General features: G+C 42.4%; 2 protein-coding genes and 1 long non-coding RNA gene across 7 annotated transcripts in view; 2 read left to right on the forward strand and 1 right to left on the reverse strand.

Annotated features, from left to right (window-relative positions):
• The window catches only part of POC1B (POC1 centriolar protein B), a 145,200-nt gene extending 142,130 nt beyond the window's left edge, over positions 1-3,070 (forward strand). Inside the window, exon 11 of the mRNA XM_082419017.1 lies at positions 1,343-3,070. Coding sequence (XP_082275143.1) covers positions 1,343-1,477 — 135 coding nt within the window. The 3' untranslated portion in view covers positions 1,478-3,070. The remainder of the gene's footprint in view (positions 1-1,342) is intronic.
• A 1,646-nt stretch (positions 3,071-4,716) lies between these two features.
• LOC309640446 overlaps positions 4,717-25,299 on the forward strand; it is a 37,333-nt gene continuing 16,750 nt past the window's right edge. The window contains exon 1 of the long non-coding RNA XR_014252227.1: positions 4,717-4,796. This is a non-coding gene — a long non-coding RNA (uncharacterized lncRNA). The remainder of the gene's footprint in view (positions 4,797-25,299) is intronic.
• Positions 4,789-25,299, reverse strand: part of LOC309640397 (uncharacterized protein) — a 55,181-nt gene continuing 34,670 nt past the window's right edge. For 2 of the 5 annotated variants that reach the window (XM_082419119.1, XM_082419122.1), the window contains 2 exons: positions 25,128-25,293; positions 4,789-6,782 (listed from right to left, as the gene is read on the reverse strand). In XM_082419119.1, coding sequence (XP_082275245.1) covers positions 25,291-25,293 — 3 coding nt within the window. In that variant the 3' untranslated portion in view covers positions 4,789-6,782; positions 25,128-25,290. Of the gene's footprint in view, positions 6,783-24,464; positions 25,294-25,299 lie in introns of those variants that run through there. The other 3 variants (XM_082419133.1, XM_082419126.1, XM_082419131.1) reach the window with 2 other exon arrangements.

Below are 25,299 nucleotides of genomic sequence, written 5' to 3' on the forward strand. Positions count from 1 at the left end.
TTGGAAAAAAGTAAAAATTCATGAAAAATATCACAGTAAACTATTAATAGAGGGAGAATTTTCAGCTTGATAGTAAATATCTATAAAAAGGCTAGGGCTCCCCTGGTGGCGCAGTGGTTGAGAATCTGCCTGCCAATGCAGGGGACACGGGTTCGAGCCCTGGTCTGGGAAGATCCCACATGCCGCGGAGCAACTAGGCCCGTGAGCCACAATTGCTGAGCCTGCGCGTCTGGAGCCTGTGCTCCGCAACAAGAGAGGCCGCGATAATGAGAGGCCCGCGCACCGCGATGAAGAGTGGCCCCCACTTGCCGCGGCTAGAGAAAGCCCTCGCACAGAAACGAAGACCCAACACAGCCATAAGGAAATAAATAAATAATTTTTTTAAAAAAAGGGCTAAACCTAATATCATATTTAATACTAAGAAAGTGCATGATTTTAGCCTAAGATAAGGAACAAGACAAGGACGTCCTATTCAACAACGTGCTAGAAACTTACCTAGGACAATAAAATAAAGGAGATGAAATGTTTAGAATTTGAAAAGAAAAATAAAACTGTCTTTATGTGCAGGTGACATAATTGTTTATGTAGAAAATCCTAAAAAGTTGATAAAATATTTCTATAATAAATGACAATAGCCAGGTTGCAGGATGTAAAATCAATATGCCAAAAATAAATAGCTTACCTAGATGCCAGCAATGAACAATTTGAATTTGAAATAGAAAAAAATTACATTATCACCAAATCAATTTAAATATTTAGGCATAAATCTAATAAAATATTTATAAGATCTACATCTGGAAAACTAGAAATCTCTGATTTAAGAAGTTATACATAAATGCAGAGTAGTCTGTGTTCATGGACCCGCAGACATTATCTGAATCATTATCAGCTGAGATGATAAATTTACTGTAGATGGAGATGCCCTGGGGCAAACTCCACTTGTGTGGAGTTAGGATCGTAAGACAAGATATCTGGAAAATGCACTAAGCAGGACAGATTGAGTGCCTAGGTGAGGATGATGAAAAGTATCTCCTGGTGATTATCGGTCAGCTCAGGACGGTGAGAGTGAGCGAGGAATGTTGGATCATCATCTGACAGACATTCATCTCCTCTTCCCTACAGTGGGCAACTGCACAGATAGAAAGGTAAAAGGGTATGTTGAAGAAAACAGTCTAAGGTTCCCCCCGCCCCCGCCACCAAAGCAAAGGAAAAGAAACCTAGAAGGAAGCAAGCGGAATGAACATCTTGAAGTTTGGGGTAGTAAGAAGGCAAGGGATGGGTTTCACAAGCAGGTGAAAACGTAATCGTGATGTTCTGTTCTTTATCTGTGTCCTCCGAAAAGGTCAGAGAGGAGAGCAAGAGAAGGACACAAAACTACGATGACTCTCAGGAGAAGGATCTGTCAATACTGCGGAATCTTATGTACATTAATTGTATTGTCTGGATTGTGATGAGAACAAAATGCAATATTTTCTAATAAAGTATAATGGAAAAGAATATGAAAAAGAATATATATGTATAACTGAAGCACTTTGCTGTACAGCAGAAATTAACACAACACTGTAAATCAACTACACGTCAATTAAAAAATAAATTTAAAAAAATGTGATTTCTTGAGATGGAATCCAGTCCTGTTGAAGAGGCTGTGAAGACTATTGAAATTACAACAAAGGATTTAGAGTATTGCATATACTACACTTCAAAAAAGAAATAAAATAAAAATTTTAAAAAAGAACGAAAAGCAATGATAACCTACAGTGTCCAGAAGAATGCTTTGTGAAGAGTTGCACGCCGTGTACTCACATTTACTTAAGCAGTATCCTAAGTGGTCCCTCAGTTGTTTACAATTCTGTTACAAATTTTTTAAAATGCAGAAAATACTGAAAATACCATCATATACTATAATGGAAACATATAAACATAAGGCTCTTGATGCTTAAAGAAGCGCCTGAACAGAAACCGTCCCTACTGTGTAGCTGTCATAACTGATTCTAAGACTTCTGGGAGTGAGATGAGGACGGAGGAAAAAGGGGGAGAGAGAGATGAGACTGAAATGCACAGATGCCGAGAACATGTTAAACAGGGGAAAAGCCAAAGTGGAATAAACCCACTCAAGTGATACATGTTCTATCTTTTCACTCTCACAGAGGCAGGCAAACTTGACCTCATCATTATTCACTCAACACATGATTTCCTGGTAAAATACACAGTCAGCCAGAATGCTAAAAGCAAGACCACCCACGTGCTGGATGCCTTTGGTACGTTTACCAGGCCAACCCCTGGAGAGTAAAGGGTTGTGTTGTCAGGGACACCAAGACAAAACAAATGTGCATGTTCATGGTTTATGGTGAAGGGAACACACAGGGGGACCCGGCCTCTCTGCATTCTGGGTCAGGACCCTAGAAGGGGATCTATAGGGGAAGGCAGCCATGGTCGAAGAGAAGACTTCTTAGAAATGATGTGCATTTGTTCTAAACGTGCCTATAAGAATCCAGGATGTCTCCATCTCATACTCAGATAAATTATTCTCCCATTGCATGCGTCTCTGTGACACACGTGGGTGGTGTCACCTAACTGAATTCTGGAGTGGGAAATTTGAACCCAATAGAACACGTTACCATTCATGAATGCATCTAGCTCATTCCAAAACCTGTCATTTTATAACAAGAATTAAAACAGTGTCTCCAACCTGGATTCATAACTCAAAGTACCCAATTTTGGAGAATGCAGCCTAGAGGCAATGGCAAGTTGTTGAATTAACATCTCCCATTCTGAAGGGGCTTTGCTTCCAGATGGTCGCAGTAAAGGAATCTAAGGGTCCTTGCTGTGGTCACCAAGAAGCTCAGTCTCCAATATCCAATCCTTAACAAGCCAATCAGATATAGAGGGTCCTGGACACGTGAGACCAGAACAAACAAGACCAAAAAGCAGAGACCAGCCTCTCCTCCAGGCATGGAGGACCTCAGCAGCTGAGACCTTTCCTATTGTTTCCAAAACCCCGCCAGCGGGGCCTCCAACCACGACCTACTCAGGACAGCGGAACAATTTAGAGCCAGGTGCGTTTCCATAACCAGGTTACTCACCCAAAGGCGGCTTCCTACCCAAACCGCTTCTCCGCTGCAAAACCAAACCAAGCTCAGGTGGTCGGCAGCGCCTGGAGGAATCCGGGGCTGGTGCTGGAACCAAGGGACCCGACGCCACTGGTGTTCACACGCAGGCTCTCAGTGCCCCCGGGGGCCACGACCCTCCGGCAAAGGTCCCTCTGGACTCCCTCCCGCTGGCTTCCGAATTGGTCACCAAACCAAGTTCGTTTTGCCGGACGCACAGGAAGCCCAGATGCAGACGGTGGAAGCGACGAGAGGGTTTCTTCACGAGGCAGTCAGGCGAGGAGCCGGGAGGACAGGCCTGACGTCCGCCTCCGAGAAAGCCCGGGCTGGAGACTGACGGATCAGGGTGAAGCTGCGGGGCGGGCTGAGGCGTGGGCAGCGCGGGCAGGGCGCGCACAGGCGATTGGGAAAACGTGCGGGTACGGTCCTTCTGCGCAGGCGTAACTAGGCTCTAGGCCCGCGCACGTACACAAGGGTCCCGCGGCCACGCGCGCAGGCCCAGTGGAGGGGTCTGTGGTCCTATCCAGTCTCACGCTCAGCCCTAACTAGACACAGCTGAGACTCCAAGTTCCTGGAAAGTAACTCAGGCAAACAGCTCACTGATTAGGCTCCGTACTCATTGGAGAACATGAAGTCTTCACGACTTTGATTAGTTGAGGGCAGGTGGAATGGGTTTAACCCTCCGGTTCAGGCTTCAGTCCCCCCATCTTTGGATCATTCCTCCATCTGGAGGGAAAGGGGCGTGGTCAGCTCTGGGTACTTCCTGCCTATAAGGGGTACAGACCCGACAAGGGCTTGAGGAATGAAACTGGTTAGCACTCCTTTGAGAGTATTTTCTGGTATCTGGTTCCAAGTTCACCTTTGGACGCCAAGAAACAAATCCCACCTATGTGCCAGGTGTCAGAGCAGCCGTAGGCCCAAGATCGGTAACTGAATCTATAAGATGTACCCTCAGGGGGCTCACAGAATGCCAGCCATGATGAACACTTAGGATTTTTAGGGGCTTTATCTAGGACAGTGTCCAGCGGAGATTGTGTCTCACCTGTTTACATGTTCTAGTGCCTCCATCATTATCCTTTTGGCTGAAACACTTCAATATGAAATATGGAAGGGACATAGGCTGGGAATAGTATGGTTCCTCCAATATCTGGACCAAGTCAAACCTTGACAGTTGTAGATGCCAGGGTTTGTTGGTTTCTTATTAAATCTGAGGATCCCATGACAGGCAGAGAGCAAAGGTTCGGTTTAGGCCAGGGTAGGACAGGGGACAGGTGATCAGCCTAATTGATAGGTGCCACCTGAAGTCAGCAAAGTGGGGGATGGTTGAAAATTTGACCAGCACAACCAAGGGGTCAGCATGATCTGGTCCAGAAAGAGGTTTTGGAGGACAGATCCAATGCTAGAGAGATTCCCTACTTTTGCCCAAGTAGGAGAAATCCTAGTCACCGAGTTTTCTTTTCCAGGCCAGGGAGGTTAGAAACACAGGGCTGACTAAAGAACAGATACTTCTTCCACCCCAGCAAGTGATGGAAATGGCCTTCTGAAGAGTTTGACTTGACCAAAGCCACCATTGCAGCAAACCCACTCACCTTGATTCCTTTCTCACAGCTTCTGAAAAGCAACTTAATATCCAGCAGGGTTCACCTGCCCTCTGCAAGAAGTCTGAGTCAGGGTCCGGAACCAGCCCAGGTTTGCATGATCTTGGTCAGGGTTTTTCTTCTGCAGCATGGTTTCCATTTCCAGTCACATTTCTTAGAAGGTCCTGTCCAGCAGGGATGGAGCTGGTCTTCTGGATGTTTATCTTCCAAGATTTCAGTCTAGAGACTCACAATCTCCCCTTTAGAAGCTTCATTCAACAGGTTTTGCTATGAGTCCAAAGTGGGGGATCCAGATGTGGCAGAACCCAGCCGGCCATTCTCAGGCACCTGGGCAGTGGTCTTGGTGGGAACCACAGCTCTGGCAAGAGCTCCCCTCCCATGAGGGAGCAGCTCTCTGTCCTTGAGTTCAAAACCCCAAAATATTTAACAGAAGGCTGAGAAATTAGCCTTTTTCCTGCAAAGGACCCCCAACCAGGGGGTATTCATGTGATTAAAAGGGGGTGCACACTTGATCAAGAGGGGGTGCACACATGATCAGAGGGGCCTGCAAGTGATGAATGGGGGCCGTGCACCTTCACGTGAGGCGTTGGAGGTGAGGCAGGGATCGGTCGAGCAGGGGGTGTACAGAGAGCAAGAGAACAGCCATCTTGAGGCACCTGACCACACACTCCTTATAATCTTGATCTGCCCCTCATCCTTGATATCCCTGGGATCAAGTATGTAGAGGTGCCCTTCAACCAAATACCACAAATGCAATATAGACAGCAGCAGCTAGACTATCAAGAGTCTAAGAGGTGGGCAGACTTTGGAGCCAGACGCTTCCTTTCATGGAAGTCCAGAGGATGACAATGACGCCTCGCCGTAGACCCAGCAATCAAACTCATTTCTCAGTGAAGCCACTGTTGTCACCTGGTCCACAAGCTGATTCCCTCTGCTCAGGCTAGGGAACAAATGTCAAATGTTTAACAGGCACAGTACAGGGAAGATCACGACCACTAGGCAAAATACAAGCAGTAACAGCATTCTGAGATAATACCACCCCTGCCTGTGGTTTTCCTCCTGGCCTGCAGTACCATCCCGCCTGTCTACCCTCAGTCCCCATAGCCGGTGCCCAGTACTGGAGAGGCGGTGTAACAACAGAATCCAAGGTTAATATGATGGTGCCTTCCGCCAGTAGGGGGCCTGGATTAATTACCTTAGTGGTCTTAGGTGGGGCTGGGTAGAAGACAGGTGAAATCTGTAGGCCCCTTTCTAATCCTATCCCTCACAGGGCAGCAAGCCCAAAGCATCGGGGATTTACCTGCCAGTCCCATTTTATAAGGTGTTCCCCTGGGGGTAGACCCTGTGACGAGGGCAAAAGCGACTTATTGTCCTGACTGGTAGTTGGTGACAATTGTTCAGTGGTCAACAGTTGAAATTGGGTTGTGTTGACTAGTGGCCTCTGGGTTAACACAGCATAGGCACTGGGACGACCGCTCCTGGGATGTTCAGTTATAGTTTGTAGGGCTTGAGGTAGCCTCCTGGGTCCACATGTGGAGAAAGCAGGTTTCCATTTCAATTGTTTAAGTCACCCACTCATCCTTTCAGTTAGCCCAGCAGCAGTAGGGTTTGTAGGGCAGGAGGAAAAGCCAGTGTATGTTATTTTTGTTGGCCCATCCCTGAACTTCACGGCCGGTGAAGTGGTTGTCCTGTGTTGCTTGGGGACTCTGGTAGGGCTTTTGGGATGTCTTCCACCTGGTGTAAGGCATTGTAGATGGCACACAGCTGCTGTTCTATCTGTTCCATCACGCTATATCGTTGCTCTCCCCCCTTCCATAGCTGGGACCAGAAGCCCAAGGGTACTCATTATTTTGCTGTTGCCTCAGGCCCCAACCAAACCCTTCTGGGTAACTGGCAACATCCAATTCACAAGCCTGTCCCTGAGTTAATATTCCTAAAGCCCGCATCTGTAATTGTTTAGGCATGGTGGGTGTGGGTATGCCTGTATTTTGTAGATAATCCAGGTCCTTGCGTTTTTGTCCGTATTCACCAGCCATCCTCACGCAATGAACCGGGAGCTCAGCTGTGCTACTGTAAACTGGAAAGAGACTGAGGTTAGCGGTGTATGTCAATATAATGGAAAAGAAAGACAGCTCGCAGGGTAGTCAGCTGCCACAGGGCCTCACGTGCTAGTGGACAGACAGCCCGAGGTTACCCCCTCAACTTTCAGGCCTCAGATGCCAGTGGACGGCCACCCCGGGAGTACCGTCACAGCTTTCCATTCCCCGTCCTTATTTCCTGACATCATGGGCTCACGGGAGTTTCCCCGGCCTCCTGTGGCTTGTCACTTGTTCGGCTGAACCCCACAGGCCTGCAAGCCCTGTACTTGCCCAGCCCGGAGACTGAAGAAAAAGCCCAGAGACAGTCACAGAGACATCCATGGGTTATTGGACAGGGGATCTTACTCGCGAAAGCAAAAGGTCCTGGAGCAACATTCCCACCCTGTGCGGCCGCAGGCAGGACATGACAACAATCTTCGCTACCCAGGGGAAGAGGCTACCATTTATAGGGGGAGCTATCATCGGATTGGCTTATCAGTTACCGGGGAAACCAGCAGCTGAGCCACATCCCTCACAGACCCTCTGGTTAATGACCATCATGAGGGTAGATGTTTCCCTTTAATAAACTAGCAAGTGGAGCTGTGCTGGCCTAAGGATTAGGACAAGCACTAGCTGGGGCAGGGGAAAGCACATTCACGTGCGTGGGATGTAGGTGAGGCAGGGACTGATCGAAGAGGGGATGTACAAAGAGCAAGGAAACAGCCATCTTGACTGGCCTGACCGTACGAGAGGATTGGAAGATAAACCGTCTGTTCGTGGGTAGAAATATTTGGCTGTTGAGGAAAAAAAATCCAAATATTTGGAGGTTACTGACCAATAATTATGCTCAACTCATGAGCAATTTTAATGATAAAAACAGATGGGTCTATAGTAGATATTTAAGTGGAATTATATCAATACACTATATGCTTCATTTTCCCTGATGGCTGATACAACATTCTGCCTTAGCAAGTCACAAGATCTTAGACTTCATGAACCAGAGGATTTATGAATGTACATTGAATCTAGGAACACGGTGTAATTTCCAGGTTGTTCTCCATAAGCCCTAACTGTGACTCAGCCTGATAACACAATGGTAGCCTGGGCTTACTAGGAAAATAGGTCAATGGCTTGCCAAGAGGCAGAGGTTAATGGGGGTGGAGAGGGTGTGTATAACTACTTTTTTGTTTGCAAAGTCCGTCAGTTGCATTTTCTTTTGGGTCAAATCTCAAGCATGTTTCTAGTAAAAATAAAGACTCTGATTTGAGATTCTTCTCATAATAAGGTAGATTTCACAACAAAAGCAGTAGGAGCCGTAACTCAATCATCTTAAACTTCTAAATTTATAAAGTACATGAATAGAAATAATTGACAGAAATAAAATACAAAATGTAATTAGAAATATCAACAGTTCAGAAGTAGAATTTAGTTCATCCACATGACACAAAGTGATACAAAATTAATAAGGCAGATTTAACATCTGTGCAAAAAACTACGTGGAAATATAAGCAAGTTTGCTTTTTTGCTCAAGTGTATTTTAGACAAAAGTTGACCATGTTCTGCACTACATAATAAAGTCACAACTCTACATTCCATATATCGAGAGTAAATCTTAAAATTAGACATAACAAAATAAAATAATCACACAGAAAATATGAAAAGGGAAACTTAAACTCCACTAAATAATATTTGGACCAGAGAAGAAACCCCAAAATGTAATGAAGAGTATTTTTAAATACAAATAGAAATGCAATATGTCAAATTAGATGGGATACAGCCAAAACAATAAAAGTATGAACCAAGGATGTCCCTAAAAATGTAAAGAGCAATCATAATAAGTGAAAGGAAAATACAACAAAGTTATATAAGGAAATGTTAAAAATAGCTGGCGCTTCAAAAATTTTAAAGTTAATCATTAACCAAAAGGATTAAAAAAAAGCTTGTTTTACTTCAAAAGTAATTAATAAAAACACAGTTAACTTAAAATTTGGCCATTCAGGTTACCATCGAACATTTTTAAAGTAAATGTCAGCCATAAATCAGAATGTGAATATTTGAGAAATCTAATAGTGATTTATGTTGTTGTTTATTTCAAGAATTTTTAGTGACTCTCGAATAGCAGCTAAGTATGTACTTTTTATCCAGCTTTGTGTTGACAGAAGATGGATACGTCAGGCTGGCATTAGTGTAGCTGCTTTGACACAAATCCTTTTCTTTTACCGTCATACGCTAATCCTTCTGCAGACTCCCGGTTTGGAATAAGAAGTGTGGCTAGGAGCAGTTTGTAGAGTAGCACATTGGTCTTCTGTGAACAGGAAACTCTTCACTTGCATCTCATTCTTTGAACAGAAGCTTCTAAGATCTATCATTAAGAAAATTAATCATCTGTCTTGTTCTTCGACCTCTGTTGCTTTCAGTGACTCAAAACCAGGACGTGGCAGGATGAGAATGGCACCTATCCGTTTTTAAGTATTTATTTCAGAATGATTTCATGTTAGCAAAATAATACATGTAAAAAGTTTTAAAAAGAAAAAGGAAAAAAAAATGTCATGTATCACATTCAGATGAGACACCTCTCCACCTCACTCAAAACCCACCACTGTTTGTCCAAGATATTCGTGGCGCCAGGAGAACAGAGGATGAGAAGCCTCAGTGGGGCAAGGGCTTGTGATGCTCTCTGCTGGATATACAGGGGGACCCTTCCAAGACTGGGGCAAAGAACTTCTTGTTGAGTTGACTTCAGGATAATTTTGCATCTCATAATTCTAATGAAACACTATCGCTGCCTTAGGTTGTTTCCTCTGCTTAATCCCCAAAGGAAATCCCTTTGCTTTTCAGAGATAAAAAGTTAGTAGAACAAAGAGAAAGTCAGGGGAAGCACAGGGGCCTTTCGCTATAGAATTTCACTGAAGCATTTCCAAGCCCGGAGGATAGAACCCAAGGGCTATACTGTTTATTCCTGCACCTGGATTGAATATCAAGGTCTGTGAGAAGATGAATCATTTAAAAACCTGATGTTCTTGTAGGGAGCTGTTGCTTTTTTAGAACTCTAATTAACAACTGTGTCGACGGTAAAAAATCACATAAAAAGTTCAAAGTTATTAGATCCTCTTTCTGCACTGCTCTCAGAGAGTGATAGAATTACTGGGTGCAAAGGCCTGCAGTGACTGGTGACGTTGATCATTCTCTCTCTGAAAAGGAGAGATTAAAGATGCAACATTCAGGGTGAGAAGAGAGCAAACTGCTTGAGGTGGCAGTTCTTAACTCAAGGGAACACCTGTCTAAGACTTTCATCATTTCCTTTTTCATTTTGTCCTTAAACTGAATGATTGAGGCAAAAGACACAGGACTTGATTTTGAACCATAAAAATCATGATCATGAAAAACACATATGAAAGGAGACTTCCTAGCAGGGTCCTGACTTAGTTGTTTCCAATATAGCACACAAGAGAGCACATCAAAGCTCAGTTCATACCCAAGGGTGTTTCAGAATCAGCAATGGGAAGTAGTTATATTGTCAATGTAAAAAACTAGAGATGATGAAATCCTAGATTATATTTATTCACCATCAATATAAGCATTTGAAGTTTTAGACGGATTGTAATAATCCAGTTGCTGTGTAGCCAAAACGTCTTATTAGCAGCTCTTCTTACCCCCCATCTGTACATCTTTTTAACTAGTGTTAAACTAGTTAGTGTTAGTATCAACACTAACTAGTTAGTATCAACTAGTGTTGATCAAGTTGGCTGCTGGTTTAGCCAGAGTTGCCGACAGGCAATCAACAGACATGTTTTGTTTGGCCTCCAGAGTATTTTGTTTTTCAAACTAGGTGCCCATGTTTAAAAAGGAAACAATTTCACATGAAAATCCAGATTTCTGGCTTCCACTGAAAAATAGGAAGAACTGGTAATGTCATATAGTGCATATTACGTATTATATTTTATATTATTACATATCATGCATCACTTTCACATGGTGGTAACCTCCAGTTCACTTGTCTGTTTGTCCTTGCGGTCCTGACATGCTGTGTTGAATCAGTATCTGAACAGCATGGCTTATGTGTCTCAGAGATACAGTTCTCATGATCCTGAAGACTCAGAAATGGTAGAACTAAGGACATGGTAGATGTCCTTAATGGTAGAACATTTCTCTATTTTGAGGAAATGGAAATACACTGATGGATTAGTGCCAGGACCCGGGCCACACGCATGGTCTCTTCACACCAGAGCCAGCCCTCTTTCCACTGTTCTATGCTGCCTCCTTTGGTTTCTATTTTATTTCAAAATAACTATATTTCAAAAACCATAGAGCTTTAAAATAATGTTAAGTGAAAAAAAAAACACTCACACTGTACAATATGATTAGAATGGTGTTAAAATAGTACATTGAGAAAAGACTTTGGGTAGCGGCATTGGGGAATTTTTTTTCTCACTTTCTTAATAATTATGCATTAACTTTTATAATAAAATAAAACTCTATTTTTACACATTCTAAACACACTGAAGCAGACGCTTTGCCTGGTCATGACCATCCCACCTCCCTTTGCCAGAAACGCACTTCCTTGCTTCCCTGTAGCTGAGATTGGCCTGGTGCCTCCACCCTGACTAATGAGACAGGAGGCGAAGTCTGCTGGTGGCTCCACATTTTCAGAACTTTCAGTCTTGAACACAGTTATGTGAAAATGCCAAGCAGAATTCTGGAGGCAGAATTACAGATTCTAACCTTGAGTGGAAAACAAAAGCAAAAGCATAGACCTTTTCATGCACCCAGTTTTAGGTACCTGCATTCAGTGGTATCCTAAGGTTTATGAAATTATTAGGTTTTCTATTACTTGTAGCCAAAAAATGAATATACATAAGAACATTTACATTTTCTTTCAGATACGTATTTTCCAAATACTAGCTAAGTAAGTTGAACTAAGAGCCAATACTTTTGATTAACTTGCCCAATGGAGAGGAGTGGTCAGGAGATCAACAGAAGACTCCTCATCATGTTCCCCTCAAGAGCATACAGATGATCATCCATTTTAGTTCATTTTTCACGAGTTTGGTTCTAACAATCCTTGGGAGCCATGGGACTGATTAGGTAGGGAAATCTTTACTATGATCATTCAAAAAAATGGAAAAAATGTATATTGATTTGATTTCATAAAAGCCTTCTGCTTATGCCAGAGATACAGAGCACATGCTTAGGATGGGCTGCCATTTGATGTGCTTCATTTGTGATGCTGGTTATTGGGGGTGAGGAGGTGGGACCAAGAACTTTAGAGAGAGGATGGGGGAGGGAGGGGAGGGCAGAGAAGCTGCAGCAACTGGAAGCCATTTCAGAAGGAGGGTTTAAACGTTTGCAGATGGTTAGCCTGGAGAAGACTTGGAAAACGTGAGAATGCCTAGTTAAATTCTTATGGGTTCAAGGATTAGACATCCATTTGATTTGTTTCAGGTAATGCAAGAAGTTTTAGAAGGATATACGTGAAAATAAAGAAGGCGAGAATCTCGATGACCCTGTCAGGCAGAGGCTAGCTTATGGGAGGTTAGCTTACCACTTGGCAAGGAAATTGTAGCTTAGAATAGATGATGGAACATTCAAGACCAGCTCCAACCCTGAGAGTCTATGATCCTGTGGTTACATCTCCTAAACTGGTCAATGTAGAAGTCATTCTGGGACTGGAGGAGATTCACACGTCTAAGATGGCCTTGAGGAGTTTTGAGCCTCAAGAAACTCTTACAATAGTTAGGCGCTGAATCTTCTCTGCGGCAGATATTTGACAAGCAGTAGGCTTTAAGGGGTTATTTGTATCCCAAAGGGACCCTAAAAAAATTTAAACCCAATTCATCACTAGGGTTGATTTAAAAGAGTAGCAAGTGCTTGATGGTGAGGAGGAGGCTTAAGTTTCTCAGCTCTTGTCACTGTTTTGAATTGAGGCATTGAAGTTCTCACATTAAAAATGTGTCTGAATGGAATATTACTCAGCCATCAAAAAGAATGAAATAATGCCATTTGCAGCAACATGGATGGACCCAGAGATTATCATACTAAGCGAAGTAAGTCAGACAGAGAAAGACAAATATCATATGATGTCACTTATATGTGGAATCTAAAATAAGATACAAATCAACTTATTTAAGAAACAGAAGCAGACTCACAGACATAGAGAACAGACTTATGGTTACCAAAGGGGAAAGCGGGGCAGAGGGATAAATTAGGAGTTTGGGATTATCAGATACAGACTACTATATATAAAATAAACTACAAGGGAACTATATTCAATAGCTTGTAATAAACCATAATGGAAAAGAATGTGAAAAGGTATGTGCATATAGATGCATAACTGAATCACTTTGCTCTAAACCAGGAACTAACACAGCATTGTAAATTAACTCTACTTCAATAAAAAAGTGTGTGTGTGTGATAACACACCTCATCACATAGTAATTTATCAAATGAATTAGGCAGTAACCTAAAAACAAGGGACAGATAATTTCAGGAATGGCAACTGGAGAGTAGCTGTAGGAGTAACTTGTTACATTAACGTTCGGTAATTTCTTGGGTCTTTTCCTCTGGGGCAGTGTTTGGGGGAAGGAAAAGAAGCAGGGAAGGAATGGAAGGAAGGAGAGAGAACATCTAATCGGACACCTGCTCCGGGACAGGCCCGGGCACTTTCTGAGGCTTCCTACAGTAAGTAGCTGAGGCCTCGAATCCATCTCTCATCTACCTGGGTGATGAATGAGTGATGGCCCATCTTCAAAGCCAGCTGTAGTCCTCTGAAATCACTGCACTTGTGGCATTAACATTAACTATTTCACAGGAAAGGAGGGAAAATCTGATCTGTGTTGATTTCTGTTCATTGTTTGCGTTAGATCAAACTAAAGCTTCAACGTTAACCTAGCATGGGAGTCTCCTTGGCTGACCCACGCAAAGGTACAAATATTTGAAGTCACTGATGCTGTTTGGGAATTACTGCAAGTGTAATAATGACACGTTGTTCAGTTCTTAGCACTTTGTGAGGACCGGTCTCAAGATGGATTTTACTTCAAAATTACGAGGCAAAAGGTTGAGATTAAGGTTTAAAGAAAATAACCTTTGGAATTCAGCCTCCAGTGGGGGAACTGGCAAGCAAACTGTGTTCAGTATTCTTTTCAAAAGTGTCCTGAATGTAGCCGGGCTCCTAGAGACCAGGGCTTGCCAGGTGGGGCTAAAGAAAAAGAAAAATCCAATCATGGGAAAGCATGCAAACAGAAGAAGAAAAGAAAAGCCTGGAAAAGGCAACTCAATTCACTGGCATGCTTATCCTTTCCTCAGTGAGCAGCCACTGGGTCAGCCTTGCCCCTGCCCTCTACTCTCAGGGGGCCCCTTCCTCACCCCAGGACAGGCTAACCGGGTATAGAACTGCCCGAGGAGCTGGTGTTTGTCTGGGGACACTTGGGTGGGGAGAGGCTTACCTGAGCCAATTGCAAGACCCCAGTTCTCTGCTTACTTAAATTCCACATTGTGGAGGACGTTCTGGTACCCCGGGCCCCAGCATCCATCCCACCCCCTCACCATTGCATAGCCAGCATGTATGGATGGATGAGCCCTGGCTGGTCCATGCGAACAGGCCAATCCCATTTCCCTGGATCTGGTGATTGGCTCAAGGGTCGTCTGAGCAGGATGGGCACAATATGTTCTTTGCCTGTCTGTGAAGGCAGAAGTATTAGACCCAGTTGCTGCTTACAGCATCTTGAAATCTCTTGAGGGAAGTCACTCTGCACATAAGCTGACACACACAAGGAGGCAGATTCATGAGGATAACAGCAAATGGCCTGAGCCAGGCCCTGAGGGAGCCGTGCCTGAGGCTGACTACCTTCACGCCTTTCCCATCAGCATCCTAAACGGTTCACACAGCCTTAGAGACTAAGCACCTGGAGAAACACAAGTGTCACTGGCTGCTATGTGATAGGTGTTAAGTGGGGGGGAAAGTGTTCCGTGGCCAAAAACGTTTGCAAAATATTGAATTACACAAAATGCAGCCACTTGTAAGCCATTTATAAACAAATGTATTTTTATAAATGTCCAGGAAGGAACTATTACATTAATCATATTCAACTCAGAACCAAATGGATTATTTGTTTCTGTTTTCATTTGTTTTCTGAGAACACATTAGCGTTTCGAGAAACACAGTTTGGGAAGCTTTGCTGAGTCATTGTCAGGTATTTACACTCTAGGAAGTAGCAAAAGAGAGAAGACAGTAGGTACTGGACTTGGAATGTAAGAGAGAGAAGCCAGGACAAGAAGCAGGACCGCTACTTCCTTCCCAGACCCACCCAAGAGCTCCTGGAACCGAGAGGACTTGCTTAGAGGGTGACGTGCCATGCTGGCTGTGTACCATCGTCACCTCTGGGCTTTCTAGGACCAACCCCCCACCTCCTACCCATATTCTAATTCAGCAGGCCTGCAGGGTCCCAAATTATATACATGTACATATGTAAGATAGATATAAATAGAAAGATAGATGTCTATCTATATCTTATATAAGAACAGATATGGGTACAGATATTTGTTTTATGGCAATATTGAACCTTCTCACTTTAAGAGAAATGGTAAGTAACCTAATGTCTCTTGCTTTAAGATACTCTTTAATGTTTCTCTCTCTTTCTCTTTTTTTTTTTTACTTTTTATTTGGAAATAATTTTAGACACAGAAAAGTTGAAAGAATAATGAAAAGAACTGCCATATACCTTTTACCCAAAGTCCCTAATTCCTAACATTTTGATACTTTTTATTATTTTCTATCTATGTATCTATCTTTATCTATCTGTCTAGCTAGCTAGCTAGCTAGCTATTTTCCTGAAATAATTGAAAGTTGCAGACGTGATGCCCCAGTTTCACTGGAAGTGTCAATGTGAACTTACTAAAAGACAAGGACATTCTCCCACATTATAACCACAATTCAGCCATCAAGGGCAGGAAGTTGACATTTATACAGTACTACCATGTAATCCATTCACACCATTCAAATTTCACTTATTATTCTAATACATACTGCATCCCACCCCCCTGATTTTTTTTTCTTCTATTTCTGGTTCCACTCCAGGATAATGTGTCACCTTCACTTTGGATGTCTCTTTCATCTTCTTCAATCTGAAATAATTCTTCAATCTGTCCTTATCTTTCATGACCTCTATATTTTTGAAGATTTCACACCAGTTGTTTTGTAGAATCTCCCTCAATTTGGGTTTGTATTATGTTTCCTTAAGATTAGTACTATTTGCATTTTGCCAGGAATATCATGGAAGTGAGGCTGTGTTTCTCTTAGTGTGTCATATCAAGGGACATATAGTGTCAATCCATCCCATTATTGGCGATGCTTATATTGATCTCTGGTCATTTTCAGGCAGGTGTATTTAAAATAATAAACCTGAGGTCAAATGCTACCATTGCAACTATGAGGGTTGCCTTTGCTCCAGCCCTGCACAAGAAGATAAGAAAAGAATACAGAATGAAAAGAAAAGCACAAGAAAGTATATTTACTAAGGACAACCAGATTTTCTTAGTTTAATAATATCCTTGATTATGAATGAGAAGAAAAACCTGGTTTTTCTTTTTCTCTTGTCTAACAGAAAAGGGTGTGTTATGGTTGGCACATTCAGGAAGTATCAAGTTTGCTGTTAAACAGATTATAAAACATGTTTATGCAATAGCAAACCATGAGATTATTCTAGGTCATGTTTCTGTTGCTTACTCAGTCATCTATTTGCATGAATCAATTTTAACCTCCAAAGTTATCCAGTGTAATCCAAACATTAATAGTGCATAAGTGGCAAATGGTTCAGAGAAATGCCAATTTGGGGCTGGAAATTTCAATTGTGGAGCAGCTGTTTCAAATGTAAGTGGCACATTGCGGAAACAAGGCAGATGGACTTCTAAAGGACATCCAGAGTCCCCTGGGGGTCGGGGCTGCACCAGAATCCCTAGATAGCAGGGGCTTGGAGCAGCAATCTGGTTAAAAGAGGGATGGCTAAGGGTTGTCTTCAAGGTATAAGCAGCACACTTTTTAAAACTTAGATTACATACAACAGATCAATGAAAGTATTATTCTCTAAATATGCTTTTATACCCGCCTCATATACTACTGAGACAATGTCCCTTATACATATCAAGTAATATGATTATTTTTATTTGTAACAAATGGCTTAAACCAATCTGGCCAATGGATGATCATGAGGTTCTTCCTGAGAAATTTCAGCAGTTTCTTGTAACAGGCTAGTGGGCATTACTTGATCCAAACCAGGTAGTGTGTCACAATTCAAGCAAGTCTCGGGCAAAAAGGCCGGACATATGTACACATATTAGCAAGCAGGCAGGCGCGACTCATAGACTCAACCCTCTCTGTTGCTGTGGATATCAACCAGCATCTTACAGACGTGGTCTGAAGGAGACTTGCTGACATACAGCAGGATTATACAGGCGACATTTGAGTTAGATCAAGCAAGAGGGTCCTGAATGATGTGGAGGGACCCAAGGCAAAGAGGCCCAAGACCTCTTGAGAGTCACCAAAAAATCGAAAAGTGTCACACAGCACAGATACATTGAGCAAGTTCTTGTGTTGTTGCTTTCTCATTACAAGTTTCTCATTCTGCTTATTATGGAAAAATAAGAAAATATAGTCGATAAAAAGTATCGGCAATCCATGATCCAATTGGGCATGGATTACCAATTTCACACATGTAGATACATATAGATAGATATCTACAAATAAACATATAATTTTTACAAACATGGGAACTTTGTTTTTCTTCTAAATGTATAGTCAATAGCTTTCAATATCAATGCTTATGTTTGAAAGTCAGCACTGCTTAATAAATTGGTTAACTATAACAAATCTGCTACTGCAAGGCTCTTAGATTGTTTCTAACTTCTTGCTCTTACAAATAATCCTGCCAGAGAACAACCTGGCAAAGTTCTTTAATTACTTCCTTAAGAAAAATTCTTGGAAGTGATGTTGCCAAGTGAAAGTTCATGCATATTTAAGTTTTCTTTCTTTCCTTATTTCCTTGTCCTTAAGTAATATGTGTTCATCTTCTTAACACTTGCTTACTATTTCAGTGAGAAAATAGATGTCACCAGATCATTTCCACTATCCCCAGCACCACTTCTACCATCTTCCAACATCTGTTGCCATGAGCTCTGCCTTCCCTCCTCTTCCCTTTGGGCACTGGATGCCAGCCCCCCTGCCTATCCATGGACACTGTTCCAGCAAGTCTCTTTTCTCTTTCCAGCACCATCAATTTTTCCTCTCTTTCCTGTGGATCATTCTCATCAGCATAAAACAACTCTTATTTTTCCCATCTTTAAAATAAACAGAACCCTTCTCTTGGCCCCGTTTCCACTTCTAACTATAGCTCTATTTCTCTTCTCCCCTTTGCAGCAAACTCCTGAAAGAGTTGTCTTGATTCACTGGTTCCAATTCCTCCCATTCTTTCTTTAACCCACTTCAATAAGGCCTTCATGTGCACACTCCACCAAAACTATTCTTGTCAAGGTCACCCATGACCTCCAAGTTTCTGTAGCCAATGGACAGCTTTTCGTCTCATCTTACCTAACCAATCCACAGCAGCTGACACTGACCATGAATCCCTCTTCCTTGAAAGAGTATTTTTTCATGAGCCCGCAGAACACCATGAGCTCCTGGTTGTCCTTCTCCTTCACTTGATCCTTCTCAGCATCCCTTGCTGGCTCCTCCTCATCTCCATGAACTTAACTCTAGAATGTTCCAGAGCTTGGACACTTCTTTGCTGTTTACAGGCAGTCTTTTGGTGATCTCATTCAGTCTCTGGGAGTTAACAAACGCCCAGATGTAACTCTCCAGCCTAGGCTCCTTCTCTCACCTGCGCTCCACCCCCAACTCCAGATCCAACCGCTCCTTGACATTGCAAATACAATACGTCCAAGACTGAAACCCTGGCCTTCCCCCTTCCCCTGGCCTTGCTCCTTCTACAGATGTCCCTATCTCCGTCAATAGAAGCTCTAACTAGGGCCATAAACCTTGGAGTCTTCCTTGATCTCTCTTGGTCCCTCACGCTATCCATCCAAACCTTCAGCAAATCCTGTTGGTCACACTTTCAGAATATATCTAGTACATACCATTTTTCACCACCATTCTGGTCTGAACCACCGGAACATCTTGCCTGGACTGTTGAAATAGCCTCATGACTGATCTTCTTGCTTCCACCTTGCTCCCCCAGAAACTATTCTCAACACAGCCAGAGGGGTACCATTGAAGAACGTGCCAGGTCATATAACATTTCTGCTCAGAATCAGACAATGGCTTTCCATCTCACTCAGGGTATAAGCAAAGCTCTTGTAAAGACCTTAGAGTCTCATATAATTGGTCTCATTGCCTTTCTAAACTCAGATCCTGTTACCTTCCCTCCTCTTGCTTGCTCCGTCCTCCGCTTCAGGGCCTTTGCAAATGTTGTTCTGCATGGAAAGCTTTTCTGTGTAGACACCTGAAAGGCTTACTGCCTCACCTCCTCTCAGTTTTTGCCTAAATATCACCTTTCTCTGAGCCTTTCTGGACACTTATTTAAAAATCACAGTCCTCCCACCCCATTACTCCTGATACGCTACTCCACTTTATTTTTCTCCATATCACTACATACTTTATTTATTTCCTTTGTTGCCTAGATCCCCCCCATTAGAATCTAAGCACCATGAGATTTGCTGTTGTATCTCCTGCACCTGGAAACCCCCCAACAAGTGACAGGTGCTCAACACATGTCTGTTGACTGAATAAATCTTCCAAAAAAATTAGAAAAGTGGGGGCTTCCCTGGTGGTGCAGTGGTTGTGAATCTGCCTGCTAATGCAGGGGACACGGGTTCGAGCCCTGGTCTGGGAGGATCCCACATGCCGTGGAGCAACTAGGCCCATGAGCCACAAGTACTGAGCCTGCGCGTCTGGAGCCTGTGCTCCGCAACAAGAGAGGCCACGATAGTGATAGGCCCACGCACCGTGAAGAAGAGTGGCCCCCACTTGCCTCAAATAGACAAAGCCCTAGCACAGAAACGAAGACCCAACATAGCAATCAATCAATCAATCAATCAATTAAAAAAAAAAAAAAAGTCACAGGCTGGCAAACCTGTACTCTAGCAATATTTACCATAGCCAACACTTGGAAGCAACGAAAATGTCCTTCTACAGAGGAATGCACAAAGAAGAAGTGGCCCATGTACACAATGGAATATTACTCCACTAAAAAAAAAAAAAAATTAGAAAAGTAAAAGGAGAGAGTTAGAAAAAAATCACCCATATATTTAAAAAGGAAATTTTATTCAGCCATGAGAAAGAAAGCAATCCTGCCATTTATGATAATGTGGATGAAACTTGAGGACATTAATCTAAGCGAAATAAGCCAGACAAAGAAAAACAAATACTGTATGATCTCACTTAAAAGTATAAACTAAAAAAGGTGATAGAAAAAAAGAGTAGAATGGTAGTTACCAGGGGCTGGGGGTGGTAGATATGGGGAGAGGTTGATTAAAGCGCAAATTTCCAGTTATAAGTTCTTAGGATCTCATGTACAGCATGGTGATTATAGCTGATAACACTGTAGTATATACTTGAAAGTTGCGAAGACAGTAGATCTTAAATGTTCTCACCCCAAAAAAGAAATGGTAATTATATAATGAGATGGAGGTGTCAGCTAACGTTATGATGGTAATCATTCTGTAATATATAATTATCAAATCAACACACTCTACACCTTAAACTTACACAATGTTATATGTCACTCAATTATATCTTAGTAAAGCTGAAAAAAAAATCACCCATAACCACGCTCTCCAGAGAACCATTGTCTACACGCAATTAAACTCACAGTCTTTTTCATGGATTCATATGTATTTTTGGTGGGGTCACTCTGTACATAGTTTTAAAACCTGCTTTAAAATTTTTGACATGCGCATAATTTAGACTTTGAACACATACCCCTACATAGCCTTTCAGAAATACCAAGTTATACATTGCTGGGAGTTTATGATGGTCCATTTTTGCATCTTCTCCCCTGAAACTTGCTCTTATAGGATTTGTTTTGTATATAAGCCAACCAACATTAATGTGTGCCTCTGATCTTGAAATCTTTCTTAGCCGACTTTACTTTCAGCGGCTTCCCAGATTCCTGTCACCTTCATCACTTCTCACTGCGCACACACACCTCCTTCTTCCCTAATAATTGCAGGGATTCAAGAGAATGAAAAGTGCACACTCTCGATGGAGAAAATTTCCAGAATTTCAGAATCTAGCTTGTTAAAACTCAGAAAGCCTGATAGTTTGAATTAGGAGGGCCAAATGTGGACTTGTGATATTTTGACGACTCTCATAAACAATTGCTGCCCTGTACAGTCAACCGCCGCACTGTGTGACTCCAGGGGGTGCCATTGACACCGACTACAATGAAAAGTCACCCCCTGGGAGTTCTGCAATGTGGCAGCCCCCTAAAAGGTCTCACTAGATTACACTCAATTCAGTTTTAAGGAATCGTTTCTGAGATGCTTTCTTTCTCTGGCTCTGCCCTTCCCCCTCACGATCTATTGAGCATTTGTCTAAGAAAAGCACACTTTCTATTGTGATAGTCAAAAATTTTTAATTATCCTTTTTGACCCTTTCTCTGGTGGACAAGGAAAGGGATGCAAGCCATTTGGTCCAGTAAAATAACCAGACATGTCTGCCAAATGAGTTTGCTAACAGGTCTCTCCAGGGGGGGAGCTTGGGAGGAAAGCAAACAGCTGAGCTTTGAAACCCATTACATCTCTGGTGGGTCAATCAGCCTCTGGCCTCTTTGGACCCTGATGCCTTGTCTGCTTCATCTATTTACTCTGTCCCTCAACCCCTAACTCAAGCCCCACGTTGCATGTGATGGGTCTTATGTGTGTGAATCTATTCTTTTCTCATTGCTGTAGGAACTTTTCAAACACTTTTTAGACCTAAGGATCCCTTTCTACCAAACCAGCAATCCAACAAACACTTATCCAAAATGTTAGCAAACAAAATAGATCAAGGCAGAGCTGCTCTGGCTGAAAAGGTTCTACTTCTCCCCTGATGGGGCTCTTTTGAACCTCTAGGCCTCTTGGAAGCAGAATCTGAAAACCTGGCACCTCTGCTGGAACTCACGCACAAAGGATCCTCTTTCCTCCCACCCCCATGCAGCCTCCATTAGATTCCCCTGGACATCAGAGTGACGCGCTTGCTTAAGGTGCAAAATTTTTGAGGGCAGCACCGAAAAAACTCAGTAATCAAGATAAAGAGCATTTTAATATAATATTTTAAACAATCAAAATTAATGCAAAGAATCCACAATGAACAAAATATTAACATGTTAGATAAAGTTAAAGACATGATCAGCAATGGTGCCATGCTGAGCCACATTGAAGCCTGAAACAAAAGGAAAAATGAGTCATACTGAACTTAATCTTGATAATACTCTTTATCTTGATTACTGAGTTTCTGGTGTCCCTTTAAATTTTGAGCCCAAAGTGAGTGCCTCACTCCCCTCACCTGCCTCTCCTGGTACCCTTGACATCCATTACTCCACGTTGTCCTATAACTGGCTATTTCTCTTGTCTCTCATCCCTTCTTAGACTATACCCTCCCTGAGTATATAAGGACCATGTCATACTAGTCAGTATCTCCAATACATTAAGCTCATAGAAGGCATTTAATAAACATTTTTTGAATAAATGAATTGAACTATAACTATCGGCTATGGGTTTTTCCCATCTGGCTCAACCTCTAACGAGCCCTGTGATTGTGGGCAAATGATAACTTCTCTGGCTTCAGCTTACTCATCTGTAAAATGAAAGACCTGGTCATCTCAACTGTCTTTCTGTATCTGTCTATAGAAATCATCCATCTGTAGACGCCCAGGTCTCCCCAAACATTCCCTGCCTCTTGGTTGATGGTAACAATAAGGCAGCTGCAAGCGTGCTGGTATTTTGTGATAGAGTACAGCACTGTATTCAGTAAAGCTATGGAGTTATCTGTAAAATGTCCTCTTGGCTAGATAACTGCTTTAAACTTACATGTTGCTGGGACTGTATTTTTAAACCATGTAGAGGGTAATTTCTCCAGTAATGCCATCCTTGTTGGGAAATATAGGCATTGTCCTTTAATTAGACCAACATACTTTAAGAAATACTTTCCTCCTTCAGTTCCATTCCTGTCAGTCTGTTGTCTTTAAATCTGGGGAAAACCATAGAAGTATTTAAAAGCATTTTATGCTTTCCCATCATCCTTTGTATGTGATTGAGACAGAAGAAAAGAAAGATAAGAATGAAGCAATTCATTGCAGGTATAGAAATACATATCTACGGAGCACTTACTGTCCATCTACTACGTACAGTCTTCTGTGGGAAGCACCTCAGACAAGGTTCTTGTCCTCAGCAAGTTTTCAGACCCTTCCAGGAGAGAAAACATGAACACAGAAGCACCCTGAGTTAGTTAGATGATCAACTACCAAGAAGGTAAGAACACAGGAGTCAGAATAGTAGGAGAAAAGGAGGAAGCAAATCACCTTTAGGTGTCTAGTGTGTGAGTACTTAGAAATTTTATCTTGTGCAATCTTTATAACTGTCTTTCTTTTCCTTTTTTTAAAATTAATTTTTCTTGGTGTATAATTGATTTACAATGTTGTGTTAGTTTCTGCTGTACAGCAAAGTGAATCCATTATACATATACATATATCCACTCTTTTTTAGATTCTTTTCCCATATAGGTCATTACAGAGTATTGAGTAGAGTTCCCTGTGCTATACAGTAGGTTCTTATTAGCATAACTCTCTTTTTGAGTTCAGTCTTACTATCTCTAATACACTAATAAGGACACTAGGCTTAGAGCAAAAGCCAATCAGGAAGCATAATTTGCTTTCCGAAAGTGTTCACGTACAAGTTCTTCTAATTGTTTGAAATGCATTACTTGACCTGGATCTGTGAGGTTTAACCAGATGAGGAATATTGCTTACCTCTTCCCCTCAGTGATGCAGGCCTTGGGTTTAGAAGTGGCTTTTATTTAACCATCTCATCCATGGAGTGTTTGCTTATTAGGATATCACCAAGGTTTGGAAACTCTCGTTGGGGAATTTAAAACAGGCCCTTAGTTTCATTTTCACACTAAATATGATTTAGGCCTTGTTACTGAGCCATCAGACACAGAGGTTCCCATATGTTATTTGGTAGTTCCAAAAGCTCTGGGTTCAGTGGCCAAAATTCCCCACCTGGCTCCATACTCCAGGATTTTTCTTTCTTCTTTCCAGGGGCAAGCTAGATGCTGGCCGTTTCCATGAAGGAGGGCTCGGGGAGGTGGGGGTCGGGGGGGGAAAGTTGCCTCCCCTCTGTCATTCTAAAGCCCAGACCTTGAAACAACAGCTTTGAGACAACAAAACCTGTAAAACTTGTTTGTTGCTTTTTTCTTTTCTTTCTTTCTTTTCTTTCTTTCTTTCCCTTCCTTTCTTCCTTCCCTCTTTCCTTCCTTCCCTTCTTCCTCCTTCCCTCCCTCTCTCCCTTCCTCTCTCTTTCTCTTTCTTTCCTTCTTTCCTTCTTTCTTCCTTCCTTCCTCCCTTCCTTCCTTCCTTTTTTCTTTTTCTTCTTTTCTTTCTTTCTTCCTTCCTTCTTTCCTTCCTCCCTCCCTCCCTCCCTCCCTCCCTCTCTCTCTCTCTTTCTTTCTTTCTTTCTCTCCAGTTTATCCTGTTGTTGTTCTACTTCTCCTTCCTTCTCTACCCCTGACCCCAGGCAATGAGAGAAGGGGTTGAGATTTAACCATCCATGACAGATGGCAATTTGCCAGCCTTGGAATGTGGTGGTCTGTTTACCTAGGAGCCAAATGTGAGGCCAGAAATGCACACATCCCAGGCCTCAACCTCAGTCTGAAAGATTCAGCCTTCTTGTTGGGAAGCAGAGGGACTCAACTAAGCTCTCAAAGATTCATAACATACTGGCCTGTGTGCCCACAAAGTATTTCTACCTTTAAATAAAATCAGATGTATCAAGGGATGAAAGTGACTCACCCAGCATTTGCAATTTTTGAGGTAGCAATCCTACCAATAAAAAGGGGCCTTTTAATAATTTAATTTAAAAAATGACTACTTTCTGTTTTTGTAAGACCATTAAAACTTCTATTCCACACTTGCTCCGTGATAGTTTTTAATTATCCAATGAAATCTTAATAGAAATACTGGTGCAGAGCTTTTTGAATATAAAATGTAAAGCATCATCACAAAGGCTAAGAATATGAAATAGCTAAACGATGGTATTAGATGGGGACTGGGGAGTTTGGTAAGTGGTTTGGATGTTTCCTCTATTTAGGCAGCACATACTTGCTTTGAGTCAAAGACATGCATGTTTTCCTGGGTCTCGGCTTGCAGGTGAGAGCATGATGGTCTGTCCATAGCCACACAGAGTCTTGCTAGCGCTGGTGGAGCGCGCCTAGGAGGTGGCCAGGGAGTCAGCAGTGTTTCCCGGGATGGTGGAACGTACTCTTTACTATAA

The sequence above is a fragment of the Balaenoptera physalus genome, assembly GCF_965194825.1.
Source record: "Balaenoptera physalus genome assembly, chromosome: 13".
In the NCBI taxonomy this organism is placed as follows: Eukaryota; Metazoa; Chordata; class Mammalia; order Artiodactyla; family Balaenopteridae; genus Balaenoptera; species Balaenoptera physalus.